At 48.1% G+C, this 16,275-nt stretch overlaps 1 protein-coding gene across 1 annotated transcript in view; it reads left to right on the top strand.

The window, feature by feature from the left end:
- The window catches only part of IGLON5 (IgLON family member 5), a 509,821-nt gene that overhangs the window by 451,973 nt on the left and 41,573 nt on the right, over positions 1–16,275 (top strand). The window contains exons 5-7 of the mRNA XM_040327264.1: positions 11,235–11,366; positions 13,466–13,586; positions 15,135–15,286. Of these exons, the coding sequence (XP_040183198.1) occupies positions 11,235–11,366; positions 13,466–13,586; positions 15,135–15,286 (405 nt within the window). The remainder of the gene's footprint in view (positions 1–11,234; positions 11,367–13,465; positions 13,587–15,134; positions 15,287–16,275) is intronic.

Below are 16,275 nucleotides of genomic sequence, written 5' to 3'. Positions count from 1 at the left end.
AACCAGACAGGCGGTCTACAGCATGAATTCTAGAAATTTCCAAACAAGCCAAAAAATTGGTCTGATTGATTAAGGGTTGCATACATCCTGAATAAAATATAAATGATACACACCATCAGACCAAAATCCCAGCGGACAGAGAACGCGGTGACGTAGAAGACACCGACGTTCTCAAACACGGAAGTGCAATGCTTCCACGCATGCGTCGAATCAATTTTACTCATGCGCGGGATTTCGGGACGCTGGTTACATGTCATAACCAGCGGACATGTCCGATTAGGTGTACTAACCATCGACGGACATGTTTCCAGCGGACAAGTTTCTTAGCTTGCTAAGAAACTTTTGTCCGCTGGAAACCTGTCCACTAGGCCGTACACACGGTCGGACATGTCCGCGGAAACTGGTCCGCGGACCAGTTTCAGCGGACATGTTCGACCGTGTGTACGCGGCCTCAGTGTATCTGTGTGTCCATACATCCCATACAGGCAAGCAGATACACTGAGAGGAAGAATCAATGAACTACCACACCACTCAACAGCTCCATGTCGGGAAAACTGCCATGACAGCATTTGGCCAAGAAAACTGGCCGTGTGTATGCTCCATGGCAGTTTTCCCTACAGGAAAACCACCAGGAATCCTGTCGGGAAAAATTAGAACATGTTCTTTTTTTTCCTGACGCAATTCCCGGCGGTCTTTTTCCCAGCAGTTTTCCTATGGGAAACACTGCGATGGGGCATACACACGGGCAGGTTTCCCGGCCAAAACTCTCATGGCAGTTTTCCTGCCAGGAAAACCGGCCGTGTGTACAGGGAAAAGGCTGCCGAGCATCTTCTTGGCTTTCCTCTCGGGTTTTCGGGAAACCCGTACCTGTGTGCGAGGCATAACCATAGGCATGCACACAGGGTGTGTCAGGTGTGCCCAGACACACCCTAATTACTCACAGATTCCATGAAGCACAGATTCCCCCTACTGCCCTGTCTCCCATCTTTCCCCGTGCAGCGCTGCCAGATTCCCTCCTCTCCTATCGGCTGTTGTTGCTGGGATGTTTTAGGAGTGGGGAAGGGGCCAGTAAATATGTAATTTACCGGCTCCTTACCTTTCTGAATGAACATCATGAGTGATCGGTAGTGTGTGTTTGGGCTTTGGGGTGCACACCCTAATGCAATAGGCTGCGCACACCTATGGGCATAACATGTTTCACCCTAAAAAACGTGTGGAACATGTAACTAGTTCCCAAAGGTGAACTCATCCTTTAACCCAGGGGTCTCTAACTGGTGGCCCTCCAGCTGTTGCGAAACTACAAGTCCCGTAAGGCATTGCAAGGCTGACAGTTACAAGCATGACTTCCTCAGGCAGAGGCATGATGGGACTTTGAGTTTCACAACAGCTGGAGGGACCCCTGCTTAACCTCTTTGCAAGACCGCCTCCTAGCCCTTTAAGAGTTCTAAAGGCAGGCACTCAAGTCTTTTGACTGCTGTGATTGGCTATCACAGCGGTCACATGATCAGAAAGCTCCTAATCGCAAAGTACACATCGTGAGCTCACCTATTCCCGCCAGCTACCGTGCTGAGTTGTAAACACAGGACCACATATATGTCATCAAAGGTCCACCCACTGAGTGGCTGGTGTCAAGGGGTAAAGTCAATTGCATGCTTTAGAATGACCTTAATTTCTCCTCCTCCATTGAATCTAAAACCTTGCATCCAATTCGCTGACATTTTTTATTTTATTAAAGATTTTCATTGTCTGTTTTTTTAATTTCTGTAAAATAAAATAAAGAAAAAGTTGAATAATGGGACTCATAATGGTTCATTTTTTGGCAGAAGGACAGGTCCAGGATAGAGGACCCTCAGGAACAATTTAAAGCCCACTGAACGCTTTAAAATGATCAGATCTACCTTTATTTCCCCATTGACTCCGAAGCCTTTCATCCGATTTCGCAGAGATTTTAGGGAGATGAGAACTCTACATTTTTCTCATTCTTAGGATTGATCTCTCCTACAATAGATCATCCACAAGTCTGGTGAGGACGCTCTTCTGGCTAACCAAGCTAATGAAAACGTCTTCGCCGATGAAAGATATGCCAATCTAATTAATATGGGACTTATAGTTTTAATATATGGAGTGGTTGGGCTCAAAAAATATGTCCAGCTAACGATTTAATTTTCTTTCTTTGTAATGGGGCAAAAGCTAACATTTCGTCCGGCTGTGCCAGGACAGGGCCATACAACACCCAGGGCTAAAATGTGTAACTGCACCTCTATCCTGCTGCTAATGTGCCCTGTAGATGGGCATTCCACCCTAGCTGCTCTGCCATGTTCTTTCTCTGCCCCCGTGATCCAGGGCTGGACTGGGACAAAAATTTGGCCCTGGACTTCATCCAGACTGGCCCACTTTGACAGGTCTCTCCCTTGGCGGCCGGACAACTCCCGCACCCCCCCCCCCCTCCAGGCCATCCAAGCCCCCTCTCCCCCTTCACTAGCCACTAGCCATTCTACTTTATTAGATACATCAAACGGCCATAGCCGCTCACTGTATTACTCGGCCCCGCCCAGCACGATAATGTCACCAAGCTCCAATCATCTCACCACTGGTTTCTTGAACATTAAAATTGAACACGACAAGGATGGACTGACCATTGGGACTACAGGGAGTTTCCCGGTGGGCCGATGGCTCAGTGGGCCAGCCTCAGTGACAGGGGACCGCCGCCCCCCTCCGCTCCTCTGTCTCTCCCTCCCCGCAGCGCTCACCTTTGGTGAACAGAGAAGCAGGCGGAGCACCAGAGGAGCAGGGGGGATGACAGAGGAGCATGGGGGAGGAGCATGGGGGAGGAGCAGGGGGGATGACAGAGGAGCATGGGGGGAGGGGACAGACAGCTGACTCAACAGCTATAGCCTGGGAGTTTCTCACTTCTGCTTAATCTTGTCCCATAAGGGGGGGCACCAAACAGATTTTTTGCCCGGGTGAAATAATGTCTAGCTTCCCCACTGGTACTGCCTATAAGAGTACCAGTACCAGCCGTTCTACTTTAATAAAGCAGAATGGCTAGTGAAGGGGGAGAGGGGGTTGGGTGGCCGGGGGGTGCGGGAGTTGTCCGGCCGCCATGAGAGAGACCTGTCAATGTGGGCCAGTCTGGATGAAGTCCAGGGCCAAATTTTTGTCCCAGTCCAGCCCTGGGATGAGATGAATTAGAGCGGAAACTGCAAGCCAGGCCTTCTCATCCAACATCAGTGCTGGACCACACAAATAGGCTTCTGAAAGAATGGTCAAACACTCCTAAACCTTGTGGATGGCCTTCCCGGAAGAGTTGAAGCTGTTATAGCTGCAAAGAGTGGGCCAACTCAATATAAAACCTCATGGACTAAGACTGAGATGCCATTAAAATTCAGGTGCGTGTAAAGGCAGGCGTCCCAATACTTTTGTCAATATAGTGTATCTACACGAGAAAATAGAGCACTATATGCAGGTGGAGCGGGCTAAAAAAAGAAAGATAAGCGGGAGCCTCAGATAAGGCTGAACATGGATTGGTCACCTATAGATGGGAGGCTGTAATGGATACTGTATATATAGGAAGTCTCTCCTCCGATGCTTTTCCCCAGAACAGAGGAATGCGGGATCCATACATCAGATGGAGGACAGCGGCAGTGTGATGCATTATATTCATACATTATCAAGCAGCCATCTCTCTCTTGATGTATTAGCGTAATGCATTAAACGTATACATCATCTCAGGGCCGCTGACTTTGATGTATGGAGTAAGAGGCTTGCCAGGAAGTTAGGAGAGCCAGTTAGACGCAGGCCAAGAATGGGAAAAGGACTTCCCATTCAATTCACTGCACAAATGTGCTTGTGATTAAAGTAGGATCCTCGTATATAGCGAAGCAATTAAAAAAAATACAATTTGGAGGCCTATTTATGCGCTGAAGATTCACTCTACATTCACTGGTCTACCGTCAATGAATTGTTCACTATTTATCACAAATATCTGCCACCACGTCCGTCTTGTTCTAAATAAATCCTCCAACATTCGGCAACGATAAACTTGGGCCCACGCCGTGAAATTCCACGTTTCAAAAATCTTTATTGATACAGAGAAACAGAAGAAAGGCCCTCTTGGAATCTCCTACATTGACACGTTTCGGCAGGAATGTATTGGGCGCATCCCATGAACTTCAGAGTTTTAATAGCCTTCATTGATCCAGAGAAACAGAAGAAAGAAGACCCAGACCCTGAAGCCTACCATACCGACCCTGTAGCCTACCACACCGACGTTTCAAAAATCTTAATTGATACAGAGAAACAGAAGAAAGGCCCTCTTGGAACCTCCTACATTGACACGTTTCGCCCGCATCACAGGTTCATTCATTTAATATAAGTATCTGCCACCATGTTCACCAGTTCCAAACGAATCCAACAACATTCGGCAGGAATGTATTGGGCGCATCCCATGAAGGCGATGCCTTGTTTACACAGGCATTTCCACATTCCGCCACTCCGTGACACCATCGCGGGACACTGGCGGGCATCGAGTCCGCGGGTCCCACCAGAGCTTGCGGCGGGCGCGTTAGGCTAGGCGGCAGTTTCAAAGCCATGTACAGGTACGTTGCTCTGCCTGCCCATGCCATTCTGCCGATGTAAATGTACGTTAGGCAGTCGGCAAGTGATTAAGGAGTCAGTATATCACTGTTTTCCCTCTAGATTTACACCTTTTTCACCCAAGTTTCCACATTTTCTCCAAAAATTCCATTGTGTGACTGTTGGGTGAAATTTCTATTATTCTTGCGTGATAATTGGTAGGCCCCTTTTTATTTTTTATTTTTTCACAAATAAGCTGCTTGAGTTCCTTTACCCTCCTGCTTGAACTTTTGCCACCTCAAACCAGAAGGCCTTTTTCTAGACAGATCTTGGACCAGGAACAGACAGGGATGGACTGGCCATTGGGACTACAGGGAGTTTCCCGGTGGGCCGATGGCTCAGTGGGCCGGCTTTAGTGAATGAATGAATGAATGAAAAACTTATAAAGCGCGGCGCATGCGAACTGAATCGCTTCTGGGCGCTAGTTGTTCGTGTCTCATGTCATCAAAAGAGCAGAGTTTTGATTCGTCTTCTGAAAGTCAGGTGGTTTTCCTCCAACCGAATGCTGGTTGGTAAAGCGTTCCATAGTCTAGGACCCTGAAAAGCAAACCTTCTTTCTCCTTTGGACTTGTATTTGGTTTATGGTACCCTGACCAGATTTTGGTCGGTGGATCGCAGAACGCGATTCGAATTGTGAGGTTCTATCTTGTCGCAAAGATATTGCGGAGCCTTCCCATGGATGCACTTATGTGTCAGGCAGAGTGCTTTAAATGCAATTCTGTCTTTTACTGGCAGCCAGTGAAGGGTTCTCAACGAAGGTGAGATTGATTCCCATTTTTTTTTCCCAGTCACAAGTCTGGCGGCCGTATTCTGTACGACTTGCAGACGAGAGATTTGGTACTTTGGGAGTCCGAGGTAAAGGGCATTTGCATAGTCCAGTCTGGAATTCACGATTGTTCCCACCACGACTGCTACGTCTTCTTTGGGGATAAATGGAATAAGTCTGCGTAGTAGGCGCAACAGATGGTGCGCTCCGCTGACTACTGACCCTATTTGTGCGTCCATTGTCATGAAGGTGTCGAAGATGACCCCGAGACTTTTGACTTTGGAGCTAGGGGTGATGATTTGGCCCAGAATGGGCGGGGGTGTCCAGGTTGTTGCCAGTTGACTCTTTCGGCTGGCGTGAAACATAAGGAGTTCTGTTTTTGAACTGTTGAGTTTAAGATAACTCTTAGTCATCCAGTTTTCTATCAAAGAGAGACATTTCTCTAAACTGAGATGATGATCCTTTTTGTTGCAGATGCGAAAATACAGTTGCGTATCGTCTGCATAAGAGTGATAGAGTAGTTCTTGGCTACTGATAATATCAAAGAGAGGGCGAAGATAGATGTTGAAAAGCACCGGTGACAGGGGGGATCCTTGGGGGACTCCACATGACACCGTGCGCTTTTCCGACGTGAAACAACCCAATTTAACTGTTTGTGATCGGTTTTCAAGAAAGGAAGAAAACCATGGTAAATCACCTTCTGCGACTTCTGCTACCTTGGCTAGTCGCATCAGTAACAGTTTGTGGTCTACCGTGTCAAAGGCTGCGCTTAGGTCCAGCAGAATCAGGAGACAAGATTCTCCTTCGTCTGCGGCCTCGAGGGCATCGTCCCATATTTTGAGTAAGGCCGTTTCTGTCCCGTGTCCGGGACGGAAGCCTGATTGTAATGGATCCAGTAGATTGTGGGTATCTAGATGCTGTTGCAGCTGTTGTACCACTACTTTCTCCATTATCTTGGAGAGAACATTAAGGCCTGTTATGGGACGGCGGTGAGTTGGGTCCTTGGGATCCAGGTTAGGTTTTTTCAAGATGGGCTGGATTGTGCCCTCTTTCAACAGGGATGGCACTGTGCCTTCCTTAAATGACTGGTTTATAAGCTGTGTGATGGGTGGTGCCAGGATGTCGGCACATTCCTTCAGCAGTTTGGTGGGGATGATATCATTGGGCGATGTGCTGTTCCGCAAAGCACCAATGATATTTTTTGTGGTATCGATGGAGATCGGTTCCAGAGTGAACTTTGTTGATTGTAGAGCGTTTCTGTGGGTGTTTTGTGGTTGATTGACGGTGGGGTTGAGGGGGGTATTGTTTTGCATGATGCTTTCCCGGATTCTTTCAATTTTGTTGATGAAGAAATCCGATAGTTCATTGCAGAACTCTTGGGTGTCTGAGTTGGGGACTTCCAGACATCCTGGGTTCATGGTCTGGGTGACCATCTTGAAGAGTTCGCGGGGGCGGTTTAGGGCGCTGTTAATCGCCAAAGAAAAATGATGTTTCTTGGCTTTGAAGATTTCTTTATGATATCGTGTTGTTATTGCCTTGTAGATGATGAGGTTATCCTCTGCAGGACTTCTTTTCCAGGCGGCTTCCGCCCTTCTGCGCTCTTGCTTCAGAAGCGACAGCTGGTTGTTGAACCAGCCGGACTTTCTTTTTCGAATGCAGGCTTTGCGTTTCGGTGCTACTAAATCGGCTGACTGTAGCAGGGCTGCGTTTATGGCGTCCAGTGTATCTGCGGCTGTTTGATGTGGATGGATTGTTTTGATTCTGTTTCCCAAGGTAGATTTGAAGAGTTCCGAATGGAGCTTCTTCTGAGATCTAGCCCAGTGTATTGTCACCGGCTTGGGTGCTTTTATCACTGGGGGAATTTTGGAGATTATGAAATTAATTGCATGGTGGTCTGTCCATGGCAATGGTTCATTTTCTAAAATGCTTATTTTCAGATTTTGTCTGAAAATTAGGTCGAGTGTGTGACCTGAAGCATGTGTTGGCCCGCATATAAGTTGCTGTAGCCCTAATCCCTCCAGGTGATCAATGCAGGCGTCCGCAATGGGATCCTGTGCGGAGTTGGCCCACAGATTAAAGTCCCCGAGCAGCAAAAGGTGTTTGCTGTTAAGGGTATAAGTGGATATAAACTCCGTTAATGATGGCAAAAACTGCGATTTTGGCCCAGGTGGCCTATAGCAGAGGAGAATGTGAACAGTCTCCTGGGGGGAAGTTTGAAGTTGAAGAGTAAGGGTTTCCATGAATGGAAGAGGATTTTGAAGGGCTGGCTTAGTGATTGTAATGCGATTCTTGTGGATCACCGCCAGGCCTCCTCCTCTTTGCCCTATTCTGTTTTCCGTTATAATGCGATAGTTTTCTGGCACCAATTCTCCGAGAATGGTGTTGCAGTCGTCTGAGAGCCAGCTTTCTGTAATAAAGAGGCAGTCTAGATCGTTTTGTAGTAAGAAATCGTGGATTTCTAATCGGTGTTTTACTGCCGATCTTGTGTTGATCAAAGCACATGATATGTGCTCGAGCTGGGTTAAATAGTTAAAATTTTTGATGGTCGATCGTCGATCGAATCTCAAAAGTTGCTCTATTTTTAAGGCCTTTTTGGTGACGGCTGGTAATGCTGTTGCGAATTGTCTCAGACCCCGAATAGAGTGCGCAGAGTATCGCAGATTAGCCATTGTCGCCAGTCACATTGTCATCAGTCTTTCCTAATTGCGGCGGCCGCGAATGAGGCCTGGTCTGGCGCGGATGCGGGAAGAGCCGCGAGACGCCGGACGTGATGGGTGGAAGACTGTCCAAGTGAGCCGTCACTCGTTGAGTCTTCTCTCCCCGATTGGTCCAGAGGAAGGCGAAAAACCCCCGGCGTGCTGTGCCAATCTGCAGCGATCGGGGGAAAAAATTCCTTCCTGACCCCTTAACGGCGATCGTTAAGTGACAGTGACAGCGGACCGTCGCCCCCCTCCACTCCTCTCCCTCCCTGCAGCGCTCACCTCCTCTCCCTCCCCGCAGTGCTCACCTGGGGGGGAACAGAGAAGCAGGGGAGGACCAGAGGAGCATGGGGAGGACCAGAGGAGCATGGGGAGGGGACAGACAGCTGACTCAACAGCTATGGCCTGGGAGTTTCTCACTTCTGCCGAACTGATTCGTTGTCCCGGGTGAAATAATGTCTAGCTTCCCCACCGGTACTGCCTATAAGAGTACCAGTACCAGCCGTTCTACTCTAATAAAGTAGAACGGCTAGTGGCTAGTGAAGGGGGAGAGGGGGCTTGGGTGGCTGGGGGGGGGGGGGGCACCAAACTGATTCTTTGCCCCGGGATGAAATAATGTCTAGCTTCCCCACTGGTACTGCCTATAAGAGTACCAGTCCCAACCGTTCTACTCTAATAAAGTAGAATGGCTAGTGGCTAGTGAAGGGGGAGAGGGGGCTTGGGTGGCTGGGCGGGGGGGGCGGAGTTGTCCGGCCGCCATGGGAGAGACCTATCAAAGTGGGTCAGTCTGGATGAAGTCCAGGGCCACATTTTTGTCCCAGTCCAGCCCTGGGAACAGATGGAAAAAACACTTTGCTGTATTCTAAGCCGCGGTTTTATCTCGAACAGTCGCTGACTATAAGCCTATTACGTTCCCCTTCCTAAGCTCGTTCTAAACCCCGCAATGTGATTTATAATAAAAAAAGACGTGGCGAACATCTCATTGTGAAGCTCCACAAAGCAGCCCCACCCATCGCTATCGCCTGAATGCCTGGCATATTGGGCCGCTGATTCCTCTACGTCTCTCTCTGCAAAGTCTGGAACTGAGATCCCCGGTCTCTGCAAGTACATGTCATTGTTAATCTCAATTTATCCCACCAGTGTGCAGCATCTGAGCCTGGACAGAGTCTGTTTCCAATACTAATAGCAGCTCCACCTACTGCATTACACACATGGTTGTATCTCGCGTCCTCCTCTACAGGCTCCCCCAGCATGCCATAGAAATCCCGGCCAAGAAGTGGCATCTGATTTATCCAGCTTACTAAAACATCCGTGCCCGTCACAGCTTCTCCTCTGCAGAAGAGCGAAGGGCAGGCAGGCTTAGCACAAGGCTGATGGCAAACAGTGAGACAGGCAAGATGGCCGCACAGACGCCAAGCTGGATTTGCTACAGCAATTTTGTCTGTATCCATTTGTTATGTTGTTTTCACTGTTGTCTCTGAAGTAGGGAAAACAGATGTGAGGTAGTAAAAAAATAGATAGCGAGACAGACAGACAGAGATAGATAGATAGATAGATAAATAGATAGATAGATAGAGAGATAGATAGAGAGAGATAGAGAGAGATAGATAGATAGATAGATAGATAGATAGATAGATAGATAGATAGATAGAGATTCAAAAGGATAGAGATATGCGTAGATTGAGAAAGAGAGCGACAGATATAGACAGATTGAAGGATAGATACTTAGGGCCAGATTCACGTAGAATTGCGGCGGCGTAACGTATCGCATTTACGTTACACCGCCGCAAGTTTTACGGGCAAGTGCTTGATTCACAAAGCACTTGCCTGTAAACTTGCGGCGGCGTAGCGTAAATCCGTCAAATGGGGCGCGTATCATTTAAATTAGGCGCGTTCCCGCGCCGAACGTACTGGGCATTCGGAACGAACTTGTAATGAACGGACAGGCGGAACGGACATGTGAAAGGGGCCTTAGAAGGGAATTTTCTCTATAGTTATGCGGCGTAAACACGATCGGGCATTCCGACAACAAAACCGTGGATTTTTTTCCCGACGGAATGTTGTCTCAAACTTGTGTTGCATGCAAATGTTGCCGGAAATTCCGATTGTCAAGAACGCGGTGACGTACAAGACGTACGACGAGCCGAGAAAAATGAAGTTCAATAGGCAGTGCGGCTCTTCTGCTTGATTTCGAGAATACATGGATTTTTGTGCGAAGGAATTGGCTACAGACGATCGGAATTTCCGACAAGAACTCGTCGGAAAAATTGAGAACCAGCTCTCAAACATTTGTTGTCGAAAATTCCGACAGCAAATGTCCGATGTAGCCTACACACGGTCAGATTTTCCGACAATAAGCTCAGATCGAACATTTGTTGTCGGAAATTTCGACTTTGTGTACGCTGCATTGGAGTATATGTATGCAGTAAACGTAAAGAAAAAGAATACCCAAGGAAAATAAAAAAAATAAAAATTTTTGCTTGCACAAGTTTGAATGATGGACATCAGCAGAGCTTTGCCTCTTTCACTTAGCTCTTGGGCAAATTCCTATGCAAAGTGCAATTTCCCTTCCAAAGTGAACAGTCTATTAGTAAATCAGTCCCATGGCCTTTAATATTTGTTGACTTCGGCTGGCAGTAGGGTGACCACGTGTCCCGGATTGCGCAGGTCTGTCCCAGGTCCCGGGCACATTCATTCCAGGACAATACAGTGTCCCGGAATGAAACTGACACAGCCACCCCCCCCCCCCCCGGGCCAATCTGATGCCCCCAAAAAAGGCCGTTACATCACCACTTTACTCATTGACAGTACTTGTCCTGGCCGGGAATGCCTGGAGGAGCACAATCCCTGCCCCCTGCTTGTGATTGGAGAAATCATAAATCCCGCCTCTTATGTCCAATCACTGTGCTGTGATTCATTACAGCACAAGCTGATTTTTGGGAAGGGAGGGTGTCCCTGAATGGTAGTTTGGAAATGTGGTCACCCTAGCTGGCAGTCGTTGTCTCTGCACTTGAGGTTGATAACTTTCATGTTATGTTTCTGTGTTGTAAGTGTGTGTTTGTCTCTCACTCCTACCCTCCGCCCTTCAATCCCTCCTTCCCCTCCACCCTCCCCCTCCCGCCTTCACCCCACAGACGGATTTGCCAGCGAGGGCGAGCTTCTGGAGATCACCGAGATCAACCGGCAACAGGCAGGGGAATACGAGTGCATCACATCGAACGGAGTCGCCATCCCTGACAGCAAGAAGGTGGTCATAACCGTCAACTGTGAGTGCTGGTCCAAGGAGACCCCTTTATTAAAGATGTTTATGGGATTGAGACAATAAAACGAGGGTGTTGGAGAATGGGAATCGTGACCACCTTTGGCAATTCAACTGAAACAGCTGAAATTCTATTAACACATGGATGGTAGCAAAGTGGTGGCGCCGACGGTACACAAATATGTGACTTCTCAGTGGGTGGACCTTGGCAGCGAGATGCGGCATATTTGCGTATTAGATTGCAAACACAGCTGTGCCGAGAGCAAGTGCCCTGCATGCTCCCGGGCCAGGGCCGTCTTAATAGCATCATGGGCCCCTGGGCAAAGTAATAAACTGGGCCCCTACCAGCCGGCACCAATTTACCCAGAGTAGCCGCTCCAGGTGGGAACCCAGATGAATATCCTCCGTTGCAGACAACTCAGGTGCAGGCAATGCACTTAGCAAAGCAGGAACAAAGATTGTCTCTGGACAGCCGCACTCTGAACAAATTGTAGCCTTTTATTAAAAGAAGGACAGCACTGCAAGTCACAGCAAAATAAAACCTGACCTTCGACGCGTTTCGCACTGAAACTAGTGCTTAGTCATAGCTATGACTAAGCACTAGTTTCAGTGCGAAACGCGTCAAGGGCAGGTTTTATTTTGCTGTGACTTATAGTGCTGTCCTTCTTTCGATAAAAGGCTACAATTTGTTCAGAGTGCGGCTGTCCAGAGACAATCTTTGTTCCTGCTTTACCAAATTACCCACCTACTCTCAAGAATTAAAGTATCAATATTTGATAGAATTAAACTGATACTGAGATTAGGAGGGCAGAGTACAGGTTCTAGGACACTGCTCAGGACAGTTTAGTAAATAGCGTGACTGGCCCGGCAAATCCTGGACGGTTGTCAAGTATGCTGTAATGCACGACTATCATGGGACCCCCCTGCACCTGGGGCCCCTGGACAGTGCCCAGGGGTGCCCATGCATTAAGACAGCCCTGTTCCCGGCACAGTTACCGGTGGATAGCGGAAAGCAAGTAGCGATCGGGAGCTTTCTGATCATGTGAGCGCCGAGACAGCCAATCGCGGCAGTTATGTGATTATAAACCCTGCACCACCTCCCGGCATCTGAAACCCCCATAAAGGGTCGGGAGGTTAATGTCCACACACCGCACATGTGCGTCACTGGCATTGCTACTACAGTGCTAGCTACAAGCTTTAGGGTCCTGTGTCAAGCGATTTGTCCTACTGCTTCATGCCTTTCCACCTCGTATGCAGCAGGACACCCGCTTGGCCTCACTTGTGTCTCACGCGCTCCCCCTCCTAGACACTGCAGCTGACAGAGAGGGAGGGTTTAAGTAATAGAGGCAGTGCTGTCAATTCAAAAAGTAGTGGGTGGGACTACATACCTCCCAACTTTTTGAGATGAGAATCAGGGACACCTATCAGCAAAGGACACACCCCTTTGCTGATAGGTGACACCTATCAGCATAGGACACACCCCTTGCCACGCCCCCTTAAAGGAGAATTGTACTAAAAAGCAAGATTGGTTAAACCCACAAGTGCTTTTTTTTTACCACTACTATTCCTTTATATTGGCTCTTGGAATTTACAAATGCAGCAATTTAGAAATCAGATGAAAGGTTTAGCGCTGGAAAATACATTTTGATAGATAAAAAGTGCATTTTATATACAACTATAGAGATCAGACCAAAATGAGGGACAGAGGGACATTGTTCCGAATCAGGGACAATCCCTCGAAATCAGGGACAGTTGGGAGCTATGGGACGAGACGTGGCCAGGTGTGGATTGACAAGCTACTTCTTTGTGACAATCCTGATAGCCACACCCCCTGCAACATCTTCTCCCCCCCACTTGGTACAAGCAGGCACAGCCTACTTGGGAGCAACAACTCAGCTCTGAACTGAGCAGTGCAGCATTGTTGCCACACCACCAAAGGAAGCTGCATTAGGTAGAATTTTCTGGGAGGATCAATGAGTAATTTGTAAGACTTTGCAGGGGGACTAAGAAAAAAACTGTAAGTGCCGATTGAATTAACAGCTGCAGGGGGGAGGGGGCATAAAACGGATTTTAGCAATGCTCACTTTGTCAAACTTGATTCCCCAGATCCTCCATTCATCACTGACGTCAAGAACGCCCAGTCACAGGTCGGCAAACCAGCGATCCTGCGCTGTCAGGCTATGGCGGAGCCCCCTGCAGAGTTTGAGTGGCTGAAGGACGACAAGCGGTAAGTACTTGGAGGAAAACTCTGCTGATCTCATCCAATAAGGGAACAAGCATTGTGTGAGCTTCAATTATCTGTAGCAGCCAATCAGGATTCACGTTTGACACATTTTGAGAGATTTGGTTGGTAAAAGTGCTCTGATGATGCAGCCGATGTATGGGGATAAAAACAGACTTCATATTCTGTTAGGGTTTCTCTTAAGACTCGTTCCTACAGGAGGTTGCCGGAGGGTGGTAAAACTCCATGGTTGTGTCACACTTTTACCACCCCTTAGCTACCCCCTTTAGATACAGAGGCAGGGGTGTACACATGGCACGGCTGCAGCAGGAATCGTACTCCCTGTCACTTTCAGCATTCAATATCACCCGTCTAATGCAACTTATTCAGGTGAACGGTTGCGGTGCTCTAATGTGGGCTTCAAGGGGTTAAAGCAGGCGGTGAAGAGACAATACAATGCCTCCTCACCACCTGCCAAATGCTCTCTGAAGAGCAATCCAAACACTTAGGGCCCATTTACACTTGCTTGCTTTTTTTAGGTGTTTTTGATGCTTTTGTGATGCTTTTTTGAAGCTTTATTGAGACTCGAAAAATGCCCTGTGTGTGTGTGTTGAACCCCGCTCTTTAGTACTCTCACTCAGCAGATCCCCAGGTCATTAGTAGCCGTGTTCAGCAGATCTCAAGCTTATTAGTACCCTCTTTCAGCAGGTCCCCTGCTCAGTACTACTCCTAGCTCTGCTTATGCTCCATTTAGTAGTACCCTCAGCTCTGCAGATCCCTGCTCAGTAGTAATCCCCAGCTTTGCTGATCTCCTGCTCAGTAGTAACCCCCAGCTCTGCTGATCCCCTGCTCATTAGTAACCCTCAGCTTTTCTGATCTCCTGCTCATTAGTAACCCCCAGCTTTGCTGATCCTCTGCTCATTAGTAACCCCCAGCTTTGCTGATCCTCTGCTCAGTAGTAACCCCCAGATCTGCTGATCTCCTGCTCAGTAGTAACCCGCAGATCTGCTGGTCCCCTGCTCAGTAGTAACCCCCAGACAGGGGCGTAACTAGAATCACAGGGCCCCATAGCAAAATGTTGTATGGGGCCCCCCTGCAAACAGCCCCCCCCCAATTGCCACTACTGTGCCCCATCAGATGCTGCCAGTGTGCCCATTAAGTGCCGCTACTGTGCCCCATCAGATGCTGCCTGGTATTTACCTGGAGTGAGGAGAAAATTTAGCTGAAATCCCAGATGAATAAGAAAAACCAGCAAGAGAACCAACCCATCAACCTTCTCCCCAAATCTAAAAATATCTGCTTTGCGTTGGCTTGGCCTTTAATATGACAGATTCCGGGAGCAATCATTGTCCGTTCCTACCGTGACCGGCACAGCTCGGCGGAAAACTTTAATAAGTTTTTCGCAGAACTTTATTTCCCCGACTATTTGTCTCCCGTGACAGATAGAGAACAACATTTTATTCTCGCAATAAATAACAAAGATTGCCGCGCCGCCTGCTACCGAAATGACATTTTCTTCTTCTCTGCTGTTTTCCCGACCACCATGGCGAGCAGACTGACCGTAGGGATGGAAGGGCTGAAGATCCAGACCGAGAGGACCTGGTCCGTGCTTCTCTTCTCAAATGTCACCTCAAGGAATTATGGGAACTACACCTGCCTGGTGTCCAACAAGCTGGGAACATATAACAGCAGCGTCCGGCTACTCAGTAAGTAACACAATCTTTTACTTTGTTTGTTCAGCTACCAGTATAAAGTATGTATACTGTCATAGGCGTGCGCACAGGGTGTGCCAGGTGTGCCTAGGTACACCCTTATCACCCTGTGTGGTGCAGATTGCATTGAAATATACTGCGTTAAACGCGCACTAACGCACAGGAAAATACAGCATTAAACGGCACATAACACACCGAAATATACAACGTTAAACGTGCACTAATGCACAGAAATATGCTGCATTAAATGTGCAGCAACACACTGGAATATACTTGGGTAGATTCACACACAATGGCCTAAAATTAGGACGGCCTAGCCTAGTCTTTTTAGGCTACACCGCCGTAAATTATTTAGGCTGTTAGTGATTCTCAAACCACTTACCTGTTAATTTTCGGCGGCGTAGCCTAAAACGAGCGGGCGTTAGCGCACCTAATTCAAATGACTTGTTTGGGGGCGTGTACTATGGAAATGAGGCTTGACCTCACGTTTTTGCGTACTGCGCATGCGCCGGGCGACTACATTTCCCAGGGCGCATTGCGGCTAAGTATGCCGTACGGCCCTATTGATTTTGACGCGGACGTAAACGACGTAACTCCCGATTCGCGGACGACTTACGCAAACGACGCTAAAAATTCGAACCTCGCGGCGGGAACGGCGGCCATACTTAACATTGTTATTCCACCTCATAGGTGGAATAACTTTAGGCGGCGTAACCCTTACGGAAACTACGTAATGCGACGGTGTAGGCCCGGCGTACGCTCGTGAATCGGCGTATCCCCTCATTTACATAATCTAGGCCGGCCGCAATGTAAGCGCCACCTAGCGGTAAGCCAAAACATTGCAATCTAAGATAGGACGGCGCAAGCCGTCCTATCTTAGATATGTTTAAGTGTATTTCTGTTAGAGAATACACTTAAACATAGGTCGGCTTAGATTCAGAGTTAGGTCGGCTTATCTGTAGATAAGCTGGCCTAACTCTTTG

The sequence above is a fragment of the Rana temporaria genome, chromosome 10, assembly GCF_905171775.1.
Source record: "Rana temporaria chromosome 10, aRanTem1.1, whole genome shotgun sequence".
In the NCBI taxonomy this organism is placed as follows: Eukaryota; Metazoa; Chordata; class Amphibia; order Anura; family Ranidae; genus Rana; species Rana temporaria.
Note: the sequence above shows the minus strand (reverse complement) of the source record. Positions and strands in the feature narration are given on the sequence as shown.